At 43.6% G+C, this 19,676-nt stretch overlaps 2 protein-coding genes across 2 annotated transcripts in view; both read right to left on the bottom strand.

Annotated features, from left to right (window-relative positions):
* kif19 (kinesin family member 19) overlaps positions 1-16,126 on the bottom strand; it is a 30,735-nt gene extending 14,609 nt beyond the window's left edge. The window contains exons 1-2 of the mRNA XM_079293108.1: positions 16,009-16,126; positions 13,865-13,945 (exon numbers count right to left, since the gene is read on the bottom strand). Of these exons, the coding sequence (XP_079149234.1) occupies positions 13,865-13,945; positions 16,009-16,047 (120 nt within the window). The 5' untranslated portion in view covers positions 16,048-16,126. The remainder of the gene's footprint in view (positions 1-13,864; positions 13,946-16,008) is intronic.
* A 1,271-nt stretch (positions 16,127-17,397) lies between these two features.
* ttyh2 (tweety family member 2) overlaps positions 17,398-19,676 on the bottom strand; it is a 51,446-nt gene continuing 49,167 nt past the window's right edge. The window contains exon 14 of the mRNA XM_079293812.1: positions 17,398-18,537. Coding sequence (XP_079149938.1) covers positions 18,457-18,537 — 81 coding nt within the window. The 3' untranslated portion in view covers positions 17,398-18,456. The remainder of the gene's footprint in view (positions 18,538-19,676) is intronic.

Genomic DNA, 19,676 nt, shown 5'->3' with positions numbered 1-19,676 from the left:
ACATGGCAGTCTCATGGAAACCATTAAGTCTCCACACATTCTCTCTCTCTCTCTCTCTCTCTCATATACACAGTTGCGTGGAAACGTTTACTCACACATGCATGGCAACTACCGGTAAGCAGGCAGCATTTAATGTGCTCTGCAACAAGCAAGTTTGTGCAAGTTGGGTGGCAAAAAGGCATGACTGACCACAAGAGCTGAGGCCGGCACACTCCCAACGCAGTCGGTGCGCTGTGCACTGACAAAAAGACTGATGATTTATGCCATGCTGACAAAAGATGTCAACAGCTTTAACAAGATTTCAACACCTTTCAATTGTTTGAGCTGCAACAATCAGACGATTAATTGATCTACAGAAGGGGTTTTCAGCAACTATAGCAGGCACGATGATTGCTTTTTGAATTTGAGCAGTTTTTTTAAGCATAAATTGGCAAGATGAACTGGTTACAGCTTCTCAACTGTGAATATTTTCTGGTGTTCATACTCTTTGATGTTGGTAAATTTAGAATTGTTTTGAACTGTTGATCAGACAAAACAGGATATTTGAGAATTTTACAGACTAAACTAGAAATCGATTGGTAGCTTAATGATTTATTTAAAAAAATAAGTAATTTCTATAGCCCTAGTTGCATGGGACTAGCATGTGATTTAGAAATCCTGCTCCCCTCTCTTGCCAACGCAGCATTCATAATTCTCCACCAGGAAAAAGGAAAAAAATGATGCGGAGAAAACAAAAAACTTCCGACCCCAAAACACCCAGATGCCAATTTGCACGGGACTAAAATGATCACATGACCTCTGTTTGGTGAAAATATGGCAGCTCATTTGTGGTGGAATTTTTCCTTGACAAATTACGGACATACTTAGGATCACAGACGACCTCCGCACGCATCTCAAATTACTAGAGGTCTGCAGGCGATGCTGGTCAGCTGTGAACACGCGTTTGCACGTATAGCCGATGATTTATCTCCACTTGGACTGACCGACAATATCACACAGCCACAGATCAAAGCAGGACCTGATCAGCTGGTCCAGCTGTCAGTTATTCATCAGGCAGTTGGAACGGGCAGACTCTGAGCTATAGCGAAGCTGACCGATTCACCCCTCTTATTTGCTGTACCTGAATCAACTGGGACTCAGTGGACAGCTGCACAGCAACCACTCTATAAACACCACTGGCACAATACGGCAAACACACAGAACCTGATAAGATTAATAGAAATGTTCTGGTGTTGCTGTTAATTAACAAAATAGTGGGCAAGCTGTAACTATGGCAATGCTAATTAATTACTGGGACATTTAGCTGAGACTCTAATGGGCTACAAGAGCACATTTATCAGCCCTCTATGTCTTTTTGCCAATGTTTCTGCTTCTCTAACCTCGTATTCATCGTCTGAACTTCGTCTAGGCCAGGCTGTGATCAATAATCATTTGACAGTGGAAACTACTACACTGTAAAATAGAAGTGTGAGTCCTCAGTGTGATTTGGTACATGATGGTCGTTAATTCTATCTGACCTTTAGCCATTACATCTGCACTCCTATCAGGAAGAAGCAGTGACTTGTTAACAATGATCTTTACAAGACAAAGAAATCTCTCAATTATGGTCCAGTTCAGGGACGTCTCGGTCAGATTTTCCGCTGGGACCTAAATTGGGTCTAGTTAGTCGCTCTTTCTACTGGGACCAATCAGCCCCTTTTCTATTGACTGCTGACTAATTCCTGGCCGGCGCTAAAGGAGACTTCAGTTTTAAAACAAGCGGACCAGAGGGAGCCAAGAATCCACATGAAGTGGAAAGGAAAGCAATTTCCTGGTTGACAGCTTCTGTAAACGTGGTGTCACTTTTGTCCGTTTTAATCACGCCGTTCCCCTTTCACAGCGGACATCATGAGCTACAGCCACTTTGCATTTGGACGCGGGGCCCGTCTCACTTTTAACGTGACCCCCGGGGCCGACAAAACAAAGAGTCAGACCGTGAATTTACACTCTGTGGCTGTGAAAGAGAGAGGCTCCTAAAATATTCATATCCTCACAAGGATCAGCCAAAGTCAAAACAACAGCTTGCTTATGCAGCGACATGAAACCAATTAGTGGGATGGAGTAACGTAAACACCATGAAAAGCAGTGGGGTGCGATAGAGCACCCTCGCCCGGGCACCTTTCCCGGCTGATGCCTTTTCTAATCAACAGGACCTGCTGTTCTGCTCGTTAAAGCAGCAGGGTTGACTTGGTTGGCCTTCTTGCTGATTATAGCGCTGCTAGCTCCCATCGCCGATCCATAATTCAAAGCCTGGATGTGGTACGGTTTCACAAGCACAGCCTGCCCCGCTTGCTTCTCTCCGACTCGCTCCACTAGCGTGTGCCAAGTGGCAAAACGCTGCCAAGACAACCAACAAAAGTCAGCGGTCGTGTAGACATCGACCGCTTTTATGGTCACTGGTTTCATTACACCTAAGTGATGGCTCGGATCACGAGTAAAATGACAAAAGAGCAATTGGGAATCTCAATCATATTAACGGCCTACGGTTCACTGGCCGTCACTCACTCTGTAATAACACACAAAGTTAGGTTAGAGGCTAAAGTAATGGCTCCCTGTCTTTAATTTATTCATCAGAAACAGGCTTCCATCTGCTCTCATTGCCAGCAGGTAAGACAGGAGAGAAACTGAGGACAGATCTTGTTCAACATTTTAAGTGTAATTAACAAGAAGATGAATTGCCACTTAAGCAGCTACACATGCTGCTACAAGCCTGATAAAATGAAGAAAATAAAACCCGAAGACCGCAGACGGAGAAGGAATCTGAATGGGAGCGATACCGCCTGTACACACCGGTGTCACATTTATAGCTTTGTCTTGTCTTTATTGCTTTTGGTTTCAAAAGGTCATGAGGTTGCAACCTTCTTTTTTATCAAGCTCACCGGGTTGAACACGCATGCATCGGAGAGATTAAGAGACAGGCTTTAAACTGTGGCTCATGTATCAGCGGGTAATATCTAAAGTGCACCTCGTTTTATCCCCAGAGACGTCATCGTATTCAAGCCTCATCTCCGTGCGACTTTGTTGTTCCCATGTATGTTTCCAATTCAGTTTCAACGGCTTTGTGAATTTGTGTGAAACTGGGAAGAGGGGGGGGGGGGGTCATCATCAAGGCGCCACTAAGGCGGTTATATTTTAATCCTAGAAACAATTTACAATTGGATATAGATCTGCATGGAAATACATCCGTTGTTGAGAAAAGAGCGGGATGTATAGGTGGGAGAATAGTTGGGCAAATCTCTCTGCATGCGTTCCACCATGCCCCCCCATCCACCCCTTATCTTTGGGTTGCATAATGACATACGCGTAGAGTCGGTTAGCGATGACATCTGTGCGCTCGGTCAAGAATACCGCGAAGAATAAAAGGATCAACATCACAAAAAGAAAGCAATCAGGTCTAAGCGGTGACCTTTACGGGGCAACCTTTCAAGCTGCTCTTTCAGAGACGCAACCGAAGCGTTTGGAAAGTCCAAAGGGCACAATTGCGGCTGCTTATCTGATCGAAAACCTCGGAGCTGCCCTCTCTGCCCCCCAACAATGCTGCTGTAGATCCCGTTTCAGGGGCTCTCGATGATCGGAGGTGTGTGTTGGATCACGGCGTACCTGATACTGGGTGCCTGATGGCAACGTCTGCTCTACATTTGTAGTTACGTAAGACGTCTGGCTGTGGCAATCGAATGCCAGATCAGTACAGTCAGACGCTGTAATTCAGACTCACCTGCAGAGACACACACACACGTAACAAGAGATCTCTAAAGATCAAGAACTGGGTGACAGAAATAGATTTTCTTTCTTTCTTTCTGCCAGCTGTCAATTTGTCTCTCTTTTCTCCTCCTCGCTCATTACCCCTCATCATTTGTGTTTTGAAGCATGTCGCACAGATGTATTATTGGACAGCACAGGCACAGCTGGTTACAAAGGATAAGAGGAACAATACAGCAATTTGTCATCCATGAAAGCAATTCATTCAACCCGCCCCCCAAGGGATCTCAGTTAAGTGTGAAGATGTGGCGGGTGCAGGCTGTCCTAATGTCGCCATTAACGTGTCCTTCAAAATAAAATAAAATATACTCAGTATCCATGTGTCAGACGTTCTTATTTCCAACAAGTGCAACAATATCACAAACTTATTCCTTTTCCTTGTGTAACAAATTACATTGGTATTTATAATATTGGTAAAAAAATCTCCTTCCGTATCCGCATCCGTGTTCATAACAATTCATTATGAAGTGACAGCAATACCAACTGATAAACATCCTGCAATGCTGGAGTTAAAGTGTGAGCACTCAACAGTTTCATCGGAGCAGCTGTGAACCAGGAATAATTGCTGCCTTCAAATGAAACATTTGAGGCGCTAATCTGGAAATGGAAGTCAGCGTGCTTCACTTTCAGGTGGTCTAAGTCGTGAGAACACTGTTGCTAGGCGACTGACTGCAAAAATGGTGAATGATCGGTTTTTTGTTCAGTAAACAGTAAAACAGCAGACTTACCTTCATACCGATAAATAATGATTGAAATAACTTCCATGGGCTTTAAAACAAATCGGCTTACGTCACACCTCAGAAACTTGGAGCTACGGCATCAAAACAGCTCAACCACCGCTTGACTTCGCCGACGATTACGATAACACAGAATAGCAGAAAAAGCCTGATGAAGAATATTATTAAAAAGCGGCGCACACATAGAAGGTAAGATCCCGAAAACACCACAGCTGTTACCGCTTTGGAGTTCTTCGAAACTGCACCTTTCAGCTAAAGCTTAAATAAACTTACATAAACTCATAACTGTCTCTTATTTTAAACATAGTGCCGGTATTTCTCCATTCATACAGTGGATGTTATGTTCAGTTTTAGTTCATTCCTAGTTACAGGTATGCAATAAAACAAACAAGCATGCATTTTGTATCCATCAGGGCACATAAACATTTAGTAAAGATGAATATCACATGAACATTTTGTCTAATTACAACAGAGCAGCATCTTTTTTCCATTTTAATGACACTATATCAACTTTATATGGTGTTATGATTTACTCTATAATGATATAGATCTCTCTATTGCAGGTCTTTCTGCCTTTTATCTGTTATATTGTACAAAGAAAACGTGTTTTGAACCTTTGCTGACTAATGCCCTGTGGAGGGTCTGGTAGCAGCACGCTGTGCAGAGAGCCATTGAGTACAGTGTCAAGTTAACTTCCTGCCCATGTCCACACGTACTGACGTCAGCAATAGCATGGCCCTAGAAAGCATGCTATTTTCAGGCATTTTAGTCCATTTTGCTTCCATCAGACATGACAGAGTAAGAGATGTGAAGCACAAAAGCGTCCATTAGTGTTTTCAAGTAGCTTCAGGTCTTCGGCGGCCACAGCACCCGCTGAACTTTCCACTGGGTTTTTTTTTAAAAACACACAGCACTCCCGTCTTCTGAAGATGAAAGAGCTCACGGACGTAGAACGAAGAACAATGTCGTAGCTGCTCCGCGAGACAGAGAAGCTCATTACACGGAAAACGAAATAGTTGGATGGATGAAAATCAGACACACAAAAAGGGGTTTGAGTACGCAGAGAGCCAACATTAAGCATCCCCTAAAGACATCAGTGTGCTGATGTCATTTAGTATGCAGATGGAGACAAACAGTATTGAAGCTTTGGAAAAACATTTTGCTTTGTCACTGTTTTATTGTCAGTTTGATTGACATCTGCTGGCACGAATGAATCATTTCCTGTTATTACACAACAATCATGCACATGGATCTTTTGTAACTTTGAAACCAGAATGAAAACTTGTCGTCTAAGCTGTGAGACTCATGATATATTTTATATATATCTTTAGTTTAAGTCTCAGTGTGTTCTATGTTTCGCCCGGCTACAAGATAATTGGGTACAATAGCATGTTTGCGTGGAGATTCAGGACTATTTTTGTAAAATTGCAATTTCTTGATTTCCGGATGCAGCCCTCAAAACTAAACGAAAAAAGGCTTTTCTTTCCTAAAATGACTCATCTTTCTCTGCTCCGTCACTGCTCTGGATGAGGTACGGTCGGCTCGCACTACTTCCTGATTACATTTCCATCGTTTTGTTTTCTGGAAGGGTAGTCCCATGGATGAGCCTTACCAGACAAACAACATGTTGTTATGACTGGGGTATTAGGAAGGAAAACGCCCTCAGAGATTTACTCCCACTGCTGCCTTAAAACCGAGGGCTTATGGGAGATGTTGCCTCTGTAAACACGCTTCAATGCGGAGCTTCAATCTGTCTGTCACCGGTGTCGGTGAGTCATTTTAGGAAAGAAAAGCCTTTTTTCGTTTAGTTTTGAATCGGTTCTCCATCCTGATTTGCCACCTGTTGCTCTTCCACCTCAACACACTCACATTTCATATTCTCCGTATATTTGTTTGGCTCTCGTTCAGTTCGATTTGTCTGTGTCTTAAGGGGATTCAGAGAGGACGATTGCCGATCACGTGCATTTCGGTTGTTGTGAGAATCAACTTAGGACCTATTAGCTGTGTTACAATTGACCATTCCCTGCCTGTTTTTCTAGCCAGGAGTCCAATAAATACGGCACATCGATGGCCCCGCGGCCGGGCTCTACTTCCTGCTTCAGGTGGTCATAAAGAAAGCAGGAAAACACTGCACTCCTGATTAGAGTACACAGAACAGAGCACACACACCGAATGATCTGCTCCTTTCACAATTCTGCTTTTCCCATCAAATGGGAAAATACGCTTGCGTCATCTGCAACATAATTAGTTGGTGAGGTGACAGCAAAAGCCCTTTGGGTACTTCCTTCCTCTTCATCAACCCCCTGTGGACTGAATGACTCATGATACGCCCAAGGACACCGGGATGCCTGGACTATATTATACTGCTTTTTTTTTTAAATTGCTGAATAAACTCATTGTGATTCCTTGGGGTCTCCTGGTCTTTGCAGCAAAAGGCCTCGCAGTGCTTAGTCAGGGGCAATGAGTGTGTTTTCTTGAGGACTAAAAGCTGTTCAGAAGAACTCACAGCAGGGCCACTCCAGCGTCTAGTCTCCTTCAGAGGCCGCTTGTGGCGAGCCGCCACGCCCTGCCCTCTCGACGAGATTAGGAGTGGAAGAGCAGACATGTCATTGAGAGGGATCACGTACTGCTCACACACCGACACGCACAATGGCCCTCGTTTGTAAAAGAGACTCCAAGGGAGCGGCAGCGGTCAGGGGAGTCGGAGAGAGCGTCGCATCGGAGGCAGAGAAGTCGAAGTGGAGTTGAGGGGAAATGAGATGAGCCACTTTTCCGGGGTCAGACAGTCTATTTGCGACTGACAACCTAGCGTTGCGAGAAAGTAGGACGAGCGTGACCCAAAATAAACTCTGTAGTGCTTCATTTCTGCGTCTCCGCTGTGCCACACTTACCGTTCTGGGTTCAGGTCTCATTCCGGGCTCTGTCCCTGTGTGGAGGTTAAATCTTCACACCTAAGAGGGACATTTGCTATTTGTAGTTCCTGTCCTGCTGTCGCTATTCAAACACTCGGCCTCATAAAAAATAAAAAAAGCCTCTGCGTGGACAAAGTGTGCCCTTTTTCATGTTTTCGCCCAGATTGTTTTCGCCAGGCTATTATCGTGATGGAGTGTGTTGGAGAGAACATTTCCTTCAGCCAGGGGCCGGGGAACATTTAGACCACAAGGGAACTGGGTTGTTTTTATACAGACTGTGAGCATTTCCGATGCATGTTACTCACTGTCCACTCTCTCAGCGTTCTTCTAATTAAATCACACTTTCTGTGTTTGCACAAGTAAACAAGTGCATTTTTCATTCAATGGATACCGCAACTTCTCACAATTTCAATTTCAGGGACTAGGGATGTCACAACACCTGGAATTTGGTCGTCGATAGTCTCTACGGTTCTCATGGCATCCCTAGTCGATGCATTGCATTTCCTATGCAACACACTGAGATTTGTTCTGCATTCAGCAGCACATTACATCTCATGCCTTTCTTATTCACACCTGTGTGTTTTCCAGGGGGAGCTGGTTTAGCTGAATCAGGCCTCTGAAGGTGAAGGCAGTTAGAATCTCCTCTCACTGACAGACCTGTGTGGAGGGTGGAGAAAACTCCACACGGAGCACTTGAGGTGAGGTGCTTTGTACTCCACAAAGGCAGAACATGGGCCAATTCATGGCATACTGTAATCTTGTATTTGGAACAGGCTTCATGCTTATTGTTTTAAAAGGACTTGATCTTTACAAAGGAATCAAGGAGAGAAATGGCACTTTTTTTGTGTTTGCCTGCTGGCTGACATTCTATCAGGGATCAGAATGAATCACCAGTCTCACAGTTTGTTTGTTTTTAAGATAAACACATGAAAGCATACATGGTTGGAAAGTCTTTTTCCATTCTCTGCTCCTCTTGTTGTTAGAGAAGGGCTTTTAAGTCCTCGATTATCACTCTGAAGAGATGACCATGAAATGCCAGCATCAATATCTTGTGATATATTTATTGATACTACATTTACAGTCCACCTGGAATTGGCTTGAGAAGCCTGCCAACAATCGAGTCGAACAAACGTTGCTTCAAAGCGTATTTGCGTATATATAAAATTCATGCCCAACCAAAACAGAGCCTTCTTTCCCTGTTGTTTTTCTTTCTTCTTCCATACGTAGGACTGTACTACTGAGGGACACGAATAAAAACCATAAAAAGCAATGGCCCCGACCTTGTCCATGTGCCTCCATGGAGACGAGGCCTCGCCATAAAGTATTCCCCACTGTGAGCTACTGATAGGCCAGCCCATGCTCAACAAGTCCCAGTGCTAAGTAAGACACATCATGCAGGGTGTAAACACTCACTCCTACGAGCAAGACATTTAGATCGACACGTGTACGAATACATTTACACACTTGATTACTGCACCGACTCAATCTCCACTCGCCAGACCTCAAAAGCAGATTTTGAATAAGAAACCTTGGATCTGTGTAAATGCACTAAAGCTAAAAAGATGCTTTAACTGAAGTGTATTCTGTAGTGTGTAGATGTAATGTTTGCTATGGATCCTTTACAAGTACATGTGCTGCCTCCAAGACCACAACGAGTAGAGTGAATTCAGCATAGTGATATCAATTGATCCTCTCGCGTCTCTCTTTCACGAGGCTGAGCGACCATTTTTATCCCTCCGGGGATAAACATAGATTCCCCGTTAGCCTCTTAAGGAGGGGTGACATCACCTCTTTGGGTCTTTTAGTCCAAGCTGTGACGGAGCACGATGTCCGACGAAGGCTACTGGTGCTGTTGAAGGACCATACTGGTGGGTTTCAATATTTGGCTCATTAACTACAAATCATGAATAGAGGGACCAAAACATACTGGTAATAATGACCAAACAGGCTTTTTCAAAATACTCATAATTGTCTGTTTCTAATCTAAAGAACATGTTTCTCCTCTTCAACATGAAATGTTCTGGTCTTCTGAACCAAATCTGGTCTCCATTGTTGTTCTTTTGTCATTTTCAACACTGGTTGGGCTGGTTTCTCAATATCCCCGTCTTTATAAAGTCGGCCGGGACGCTTCAACTCCTGCCAACATGAATCCGTTCCTACATTACACTTGTCATTTTTGAATCAGTTACTTTTCCTTCTTTTGAAATCAAGTTATTTCCTCCATCAGTTTCCAAGACAGAAATCCACCAGCACCATGCTTTTCTGCTATGCCAACTTGTATCTTGTATACAGTTTGGAATAAAAGCCACTTTCCTGCCACTCTTTTTTACAATATTATGACCTTGACTGCATAAAAACATAGTTCAAGCTGAGCTGTTTAATATCTCGTTCGTAAATCCACCTCTGAACTGTGTGCTACTCACTCAAGGACGAGAAAAGCCCTTTGCGCATAACAGGTGGTCCATGAAAGGCAGAGGCTGGATCCCCCGAGTGAGAGAGACAGAGAGATAGAGACAGGGAGAGAGAGAGAGAGAGAGAGAGAGAGAGAGAGAGAGCAGGTGGCAGAAGGCTTAACCTGAGCTAAAACCCATCCAATGAGCTCATCTCTGCAGGCTTAGTCAGCTTCAAGTTGTCTGTTTTCTGCCAGGACAGCCAGATCTGGGTACTCTCACCCGCTCGTCGTACCAGTGAGCCACGAGCGCCCTGCTAATCTGTCTGAGCACTCCATGTAGGCCATATGCCTCGCAAATGCTCAGTGGTGTGTATTTGTGGAGAGACGGCACGTGGACGGTATCGTAGTAACAGTACATCTCTGCATGCATTCGTGTGTGATGGCTACAGGTAAACAGACTCAGCCTTCCAGTGGTCTAAAGTCTCACAACATGCCTGTGTTGTTGTTGCTTCCTCACGACTATATCCCCTCCATTCATGTCAGGGCAGCCCAGGGAAGACTTTGTCAAGACAATGGTAAACAAAACACTGTCTCAACAACAAGTGTGTATATTGTAATCTCCGCTAATCCTCAGCGGTGAACCCGAGTGGACCTGAGACGACCCCCATAGAGGCCGCACAGCATATCAGTTTGTAGATCTCTCCACGGACATAATACATGATGAACTATGCTATTCGGGTATAAAATCAACAGGTCAAGTTGAACAGGAGACGCACAATAAAACGGGTTTCTTTTCTCGCTGAGGTTCGGTTGTGCTGGAGACAATAACAAAGCCGTGTTCTGTTGGCTGTGTCAGCACCATTCCCACCTGCTCTAATCCCCCGTGTCCAAGCCTGTTTTAATGATGTCACGGCAGACAGGAGTGCTGATGGTGTCCTTAAGACCTGGCGTAATTCAATTACTTCCGAGAAGACAAAGAAGTTGCTGCCTCAGCGCCGTGGATTATGGGTTTCTAGAAGTGTGCTCTTGCACAATCTTTCAAGAGCTTGAAACAGCCCCTACTACTCATGAATAGAATGCTCTGTTACACCAAGGCAAACGTGAGCCACCAGGTCAGCTGTTGCTACGCTGTTACTTCTCCGGATTCGTCTGCCCACCACCTGCACGCCCACACTATCATCACAATCAGCCCACACGGAGCGGAGAGACACCTCAGCATCATTTGCGCTCCCTGATCATCATCATCATAATCACACACTCGCACTGTTAGCGCTGCTAAACGGTCTCTAAGAGGTTCAACAGCCAGGGCTGCTGGTAAACACGGTCCTCGTGGAGTTGGTATGTCCCTCTCATATGGTCACATGGTAACAACCTCATTACATGCTGTGCACAGTGGTGGCGCTCTAAGGCCGAGATCCTCTCAGGGACAGCAATCCTATCTGTTTGTTTTATTTTGTTCATTGTTGGATGAGATAAATCCGTGTCTCTGTTGTAACTCTTATGTCTGTAAGACAGCCTTCTGCTGCTGGTGTAGGACTGTGGCCATCTTAACCAGTCTACATTCTGTTTGTGCACAAACAGTCCTGTCACGGCTTACTCCAATGGAAAACACAATCAGCACAATGGCTCTATTCAAAGCAGTTTACTTGCCAAATGAATTAGACAGCCAGCTCGGATTGAGTAGAGATGAACACAAAACAAGACTGTTGGGAATACAGTCAGGCCTAATTTAGTCATTATTACCTTTTTCCACATGTCAACATGTTAGGTCAGCGGTTCCCAAACTTTTTAGGCCGCGCACCCCCTTCTACATCCCGACCGGGTTCGCGCACCCCCCCCCCCCCCCCCTTAAAAAAAAAAAAAAAAAAGACGCAACAGAGCCTTTTAAGCCTTCATAGCCGCATAAGAATCGGACCAATGAGAGAACAGTTTGCTCGCGCGTGGCATTTGTTTACAAGATTTAGTCCGCTGTTAAATGTTGCAGTGTGAACACAAACCGAACAAATGAGCAACTGCAACAAAGCAAACGAACTGAAGGTGTGAAAACGCCCTGAAACACTGCAACAAAGTTTCAATAACTTTCAGTGACACAAGGCGTCACTTTTAAAGAGCAATACGGATCGCGAGGACACACGCACAGGCTCAGAGGCAGATTATCACATTTAATTTACAATTAATGAGCGACTAATGCAGCCAGGATGTCTTCGGACAAAGCATCGATGCGGCGCGACACAGTGTTGTTGGACACCGGGATCATGTCCAACTTTTTTGCTTCTTTCTCCCCAATCATACATTCCACCATCTCTCTGGCAGCTGGCAAGCTCACGTCTTCAGTGATTGTGTGCGGTAGCCCCTTTCTCGCTATTCTGTAACCAGATATGAAGCCCGTAGTGCGTCATTTATAGACCAACACATGAATGAGACTCCAGTTGTTTTTGGCTGTTTTGTCAACTCCTCCAATTTCGATTTAAAATATGTAAGGGGCTTTTGACTTGCACTGGCATGCTTGGTGTTCAGGTGGCGACGTAAATAAGAGCTTCAGACTGTTAGCCAGAACCTCACTGCACACCACGCACTGTGGCTTTGGGCAGTCTGCGTTGCCAATCCAAGTGAAGCCCAGACACACATACTTTTCATCATATTTCCTCTTTTTTTTCTCAGTCTGATGCTCACTCTCGTTTCCTCTTTTTTCACCTTGACTCCGCGATGGGCCGATGTGCTCCCGATGTGTCTGTGCTGCACCTCTCCGTTCCCCTCGCCTCCGATTCCTCTCTCTCTCTCTGTCCCTCTCCTCTTTTACGACTGATAGCTTCAGATGTCCCACCTGACAGCTTTTAAATTAAAATTACATTTTTTTTAAATATTTAATATTATTACACCATCAGACCGCCATTACACTTTTCCTCTCGCGCACCCCCTAGAGGCAGCTCGCGCACCCCCAGGGGTGCGCGCACCCCACTTTGGGAATCCCTGTGTTAGGTGATTGAAATATACTGTATGCTGAAATGTCTGATATCCTACTTTCATTATCTATTAATCTATTGAATATTTACTTGATTGATCACTTGGCCAATAGAACGTCAAAAAATAGCAAAGAATAAGCATTTAAAAAGAAAGAAAGAAGTGGTTTCACACATTAAAGTCCGTTAACAGGTCTTGGGGATGTGAACACAAGTTGTGTAAAGGCGTTAGTGGCTCCAGAAGGGAGCTGTGTTGAGTCTGATAAATTGTCAGTTTGGGCAGAAGAGTAGTTTGAAAGATGAAAATATAAATGTGGGGGTGTAGAATGAGTAGGAAGTGAGCTACTCATCACTACGTGAGACTACATTAACGGAACTCTTGTTGGCCACGTTGCATTGTGGGTAATGTGTAGATCAATCTGGTTCTGCTGCATTGATTTTTGGTCTTTCATTTTTGTATTCTTGAACCGTCCATCTGGGAGTCTGGCAGTGTTATGAAAGGGCAACGTTGATGAAGTACTCCTTCAAACAACGAACTGACTGACTAAATGACTCCATAACTGAGATGAATCCATCAAAGAGACGACGACTGCTTGCCCTCTTTGTTGTCATTCAAGTCAGACAAACACAAGGAGGCTGACCTACCATCAAAACCAATGACTTATGCAAGTACAGCTCTGCAGTGGTTGATGTCCAATTAAACCCCGGGCGTTCACAATGGCGAAGCTTTCAGCCGCATGCTGACCAAAGAATCTGAGTCGTTAGAAAAGGTCACTCTGTTTGCTCCGTGTGCGAGTCATCCAGCATCCAGTTATGAATGAAATGTGACATTTGAGCTTTACAAATGAGTTGTTTTTAAAAAGAGCTGTTGGCATTACAGAGGTCCCTGCAGATACCTTGTCTGTGCAGCCTGATCACAGGCAGGCAGAGGGTTCTGAAACAGAGACAACAGCACACACACACTGACCCCATCACTCACACTCACGTGCATTGCATACTGTATGCACACAGAGGTAAGCAGGTTACTGACACACACAGCAGTAGAATAAAGGACGGCCCTCTCACCTGGTCGTCCACTCTGTGGGCCACGATGGTGGCTGCCTCCTCCTGCTCAGCATCGCTGAGGGGTCGGATCCTCAAGGCAACCTGCGGCACAGAGAGGGAATTTTACTCCTCTTTCAATTCAATCAAGACAGAGATTTTCAATATACAGAAAATGTAAGTTCAAAAAAAAAAATGATTTGGACTTTGCCTTGATGCGTAGGAACATTATTGACGGCACACAATAGTACTTGCTTCTCCAATACATGTGCCTGGAGTCTGTGTTGATTCAGGTGGAGCTAGAGGTGTAATTGAATAAGCAAATGAGTTGAGTACTTATTCGACTTAGTAAGCAGAAAATAGGAGAACATCGGGGTTCATTCATCAGTAGCAGCAAACATGTGAATATTACTCTATTATATTATATTACTGTATTAGTTGTGAAGCCAGGTAAATAATGTTTCCAGTTTAAGGAAATCACCTTTGAAGATTACGTCCAGATTATCTTTGAGATTTTAGGCCATTAAATGGACTACAATGAAAGGGATGTCGAACTTGAAATATGTGGACAAATAACCGGACGGAGATAGTCTAAAGAAGGTGTAGGCATATCAAAGCTTGACCAAAGAGTGAGGACGAAGAGTCGAGATGTCCTCATCGATTTGGAGTTTTGATTATCTCAGAAAAAAGAAATCTCTCCAGAGTTGGCCGAATTTATGAAAGTGCAATAGAAAAATGAAGTCCCACAGTCAACCAGATAATAAAGAATGCTCTCATTTAGAGGGTCCTGTGCTCAAACCTAAGCGAACTAAATAGTTTAAAACGCAATGACATTACAGTCATTTATCCAAAGCGACTTACAGTGAGTATGAATGTGTGTGACTGGATGTGTGTGGACTGGTGATGTGATAAATAGGTGCAGGAAACAGATGTATGAATGGATTGACCATCCAATTAAACTCTAGATTCCACATTTAACCACTTCACAGCCTGATTAATGTCCATTTCTCAGAAACTAATCGGAACGATGGCATTTTGCAACAATCAAACAAACACCTGTAGTTTCAGAGGGAATATTAGCCTTCCCTCTTTAAACACTGGGTAGTATTTGGCAGATACAAAACCACCATTTGAGAGGAACATTGTATTATTATTACATCAATACACTCATGCACAGCCTCCTTATTGTTACACTTTATCTCCCTGCATGGATTCTGTCCATGACAACATTCAGAGATCAATAACAAAGCTTCTGATGGGTAGCAAATACGATGAAAAAAGATCCCAGCGGGGGTGTCACCTGCCCAGAGGCTCACATGCATGTGACCCACAGACACACGCAGTTAAAAGGGGGAATGCAAAGGGTCATAACACAGCGCTCTGTCTGTCAGCACACTGTAGAAAGTGTACTACACGCTGGACAAGGGAGAGGCCAGGCAACTGAAACAGCCACTTCAATTATTCACATATGAGCTGCAGAACACGGTGCAGGTCTTGTTAGGCCGGCGAATTGAAAACATAACACCAACAATGGATGTTGTTAGGAATATAAAAAGAAAGTTCTAGTTGTAAAAAGTAAATTAAAAAAAAACTGAAAAATACATTTTTTCCCAGGTACACTTGTACAATGTGATGCAGTCCAAAGCATGCAGACTGTGCAGGTTTTTGTTTTTTTGACACTGTCATAAAGGGCTCATTGCAGAGGTGGAATAGGATTTCATAAAAGTATAAAATGCAAGTTCTTACAAAATAATACAAGGCACACTGAAGGGTTTGTGCATTGGGCAATAATTAAATAACGCATTTGCTTTTCAAATGTATTCCACCCATGCAGTGAGCTTTACAAGATGTAAAAAGCACACTACACCTGAAAGATCCAAAAACAAGCACCTGTATGTGATCACCACAAAGACCCATTGTCTTGGTGTTTCCCCTCTTGAACGTAAATAGGCCGGACAAACAGTTAGAATCACCTCTTCATGAGATATAACGCCACCATCAATAAGAAGAGTTCAGACAGTGTCAACACAAACTGGACCGGCATCACACACGTTGAGGAAAAAACTGCATTTGGATTGCAGATTGTACAGGTGCGCCTAATAAAGTGGCCACTGTTAAAAAAAAAAGAAGCAACATTTCAAAAGGTTCGAGGTGTAGTTTGAACTCACAGTTAGTTGGTGTTCCTTTGACTCCCCCGTGTCCTTCATGGTCACAGAGTGAAGGGTAAAGAGAGTCAACAGACGGGACACTGGACCATCCTCCTCCTCCTCCTCCTCACTGTCCGTACCTGCATGTCAGCTCCTCTGAAGAACACCTGCAGCCCTGCGCTCTCACAGTCAACAAGCAGCTTTAATGGACTCTGCAGCTGGTGTAATGGTCTCTAACAACAGCGACCACGGAGCGAAGCCACCTCACGTGGTGCTCACTTAACGACCTCTCTCTCGTCTCACTGTCAGCTATTCACGTTTGTCTCCCTTTTCTTTCTTTCTTCCGTCTTTTTAAAGTGCGTCGACGGTCAGCCAACCTCGTCCTAATTTATCAGACGAAGAGCTGCAGAGAGGTGGTGGTGGTGGTGGTAACACCGGTATCTGCCCACCTGCTACAGTCACTTCCTTGTCTGTCCCTCGCGCCGCTGCCGCGGGTTGCTATGTGCGAGTAGTACGCGCCGGTGCGTCGTCGTCCCTGGAGATTCCGGTGTTCTGACTCCAGTTAAAGCGAGATAAACAACGCAAACAAACTTCCGATTACAAACATAAAACCGGGATTTTCCAAATCATTATTATTTTTTTCTTTCATATGTGCACAGTGGGAGGAAGTACTGTAAGCTACTAATAGATACAATGTTGAGGTAAATTACTGTACTTGGGTTTTTCCATTTGTATGCTCAATAGCTTCTACGCCACTTCATTTTGGATGGAAATATAGTAACGTTACTCTAATAACGCAGCTTAAGTTACTATGTATATTTTTATTACAAATATTAAATCAATAAATAATAATGATGTATTGCTATAGATTAAGTAACACGCTAATCTGTAAAGCTGAAACTCTACTTATTGTAATGATATATATTATTTATACTTGTATTTCTGTTTATTTTTCGGAAATGAGCTATGTTGTATGAGTATGTTCCGAAAATAAGAGACGCCTAAGTGTAATTGTGCATTTTTACTTGAGTAAGACTATTAAATGCAGTATGGACTTTCCCTTGAAACAGAGTATGTTGTACAGTGTAGTATAACTTTTTTTTACTAATGTAAAATATCTTTTATACTTCCGTCAAAGCAGACGCGAACATATATACATTTCGTGTTTATTTATCTTCTTTAAATGAACCTCAAAGTATCGTGGTATACTCTCAGCAGTTCCAACAAGGAGTGAATGAAGTGTCCACTGAGCTGCACTTTTTTGCTCCACTATGGTGACATCTGCTGGAAGAATAAAATAATGTTTGTGCAGATCACAAAGGACATCAACACCCAACAACACAGACGCATCAAGTTGTACTGAAAACAGATTTATTCAACACACAATTACACCCCATAGCTTTGGGGGTCACACATCAAATTAAGCACCATGTTCACTGCCTGTACAATGCAACATGCTTAAAAAGAATGAAACAAAACTGCAAGTATTTAATCCCCACAGAAAAGCATTAAGCAATACAAACACGTAGTGTTTGGATGGTTTGAATTGCTGAAAAATAATGACCTCAATATTCTCATTAATCATTGTTAGAGCAGCACGGCTTCCCAAGTTATGACAAACTGCAACTTTATTAGCGGGATTAGATATGTAGAGAACATGAATTAATGGCTCTTTAGAAAGTACAACAAAAAAATAGTGATCCTATGTGAGATCGCCACATACAACTAGAAAAAGAAAATATATAAAATTGGCACATTGTTCAAACAAAATCGAAATAAACCACAACCGTCTGTTATTGTACAATATATATAGATACACAAACGCCGTGGTCTCAAGGTAGTCTCGTCTCCAGGAGATTTAGAAGCAAAGCTTCAGTTGCAGGCGTGTCTGTGTGGGAATGTAAATAAATACCTCAACAATACCTCCCGCTGCGTGCTGCCACTGCTGCGTTTGTGCTTCACAAATATCAAGGACGAAGCGTAATACATATCAAATAGTGTGTTTACATCAGCTGTCATGTTCACATTTTTCTCTTTGGAGACCTGAATGTAAGTTTTGCAATGTAAAAAAAAAGGGAGGGATGAATTATTTTTAATTGTCAGGTTGTTTTCTTACTTTATAGTGAACACTTTGCTGTGTTTTACTGCAGAGAGAAATGAATCCTCAGGTATATGAAGACAGATCTTCCCTCAATGCCTCCCCAATAGAGGACACATGACGAACATGACGAATCAACAGCCGGTTAACTTCGACAGCACGTGTCAGGGAGATTGAGCAAGTTCCCTCCAAAATATACCACCGATATGGTTCCACTGTCCCGACGCCGCACAGACGTCGGAGTCCTGGACTGATGAGATGTCACACACTGCCCCTCTGGGATGCTTGGAGTGGCCACACACTGTCTGCAGAGTGTGTGTGTGTGAGAGAGTGTGTGATGCTGTTTCCGTCCTCGGGTCAGATAAAGAAGTCTATGCTTGGAAGTCGCTCCCAAAGTGTCTAATCTGTTCCTCCGTCATGGACAGATAGGTGGCCCGCATGCTGGGTGAGTACTGTGGAGGAAAAAGGCAAACACACAGACACACAAACACACGGAGGATGTTACGAGCAGATTCTACGAGATCAGGGTGAGGTTTCACAAACTTAACCGAATCATCAGCTAATGAGAAATAAAAAGCCATGAGGGTTTAAAGGAATAGTCCACTGAAAACCCATCAATGTCTCACCACGTGTAGGATTGAAAGGTGACTCTGTAAAGAGTGAGGCTTAGCAGGTGTAGTCAGCTTGGATACGCAGAAGTTACGATGGATTGAAGTGGCGACGCAGACTATGGCAGTGTTGTCATTTCACCAATCAATGAATAAACATGCTACTTCGGACACAGCCATGCTAGCTGTTCCCCGTGTCTTATAAGCTATAACTGTGTGCTATAGCTCCATCTTTTGCAGAATGCAAATTTGCATGATGCAGATTTGAGGGCGGTGTGGATCTCATCAACTCTTGGCAAGAAAGCGAATCAGTTTCCCCAAAATGTCGAGCTATTCCTTTCATATTTCCTGCCATTTCAGATCCGGCTATTCCAGCAGTTGTTCCCAATATGCTTCCACCACCTGACCCCCACACCCACCTGCACCAATGCTCCCGATTTCCTCATCAGCAGGTACCTGCCCTTTAGCCAGTGAGTACACAATGTTTCACCTGTTTTTGTTCTTGTTGGCCTTCCGCCTGTCTGGTTGTGCCCCTCTGGACTTGTTTGCGTGTCCTCGTTACTGCTGCAGCATCATCCACCTCTCTGCCGTTGACCTTATACTGAAGCAAGCAGGATGTGGACTTAAATTCACGGCTCACCGGAGTGGCTTCAGAAGCTTCTAAGGACATTTTGATGCATTTTTACACAACTTTGGGCCACCTTTTTCAATCCGTCGTAACCGCTGGGAGTCTAGTCATCTTCCACAAAGAAGCACGTCAAACATGTCAGAGCCACCTTCAAGCCTACAGGAATGAGAATGTTCTACGCTCAAAAGAGAGATTTTTCCGCAGAGTACTCCTTTAACTCATACTTACAAAACTGACTCATGGCATAGAAAACCAATGTAATTTACACTTTGTACAATTAGTAACACGTCAATCACTTTGATATTAACAGTAGCGTCATTTTTAATCTGTCAATACCCAGATCAAATAAATTCTA

The sequence above is a fragment of the Melanostigma gelatinosum genome, assembly GCF_949748355.1.
Source record: "Melanostigma gelatinosum genome assembly, chromosome: 21".
Lineage (NCBI taxonomy): Eukaryota > Metazoa > Chordata > Actinopteri > Perciformes > Zoarcidae > Melanostigma > Melanostigma gelatinosum.
The sequence above is the reverse complement of the archived record's forward strand: the minus strand, read 5'-3'. Positions and strand labels throughout refer to the sequence as shown.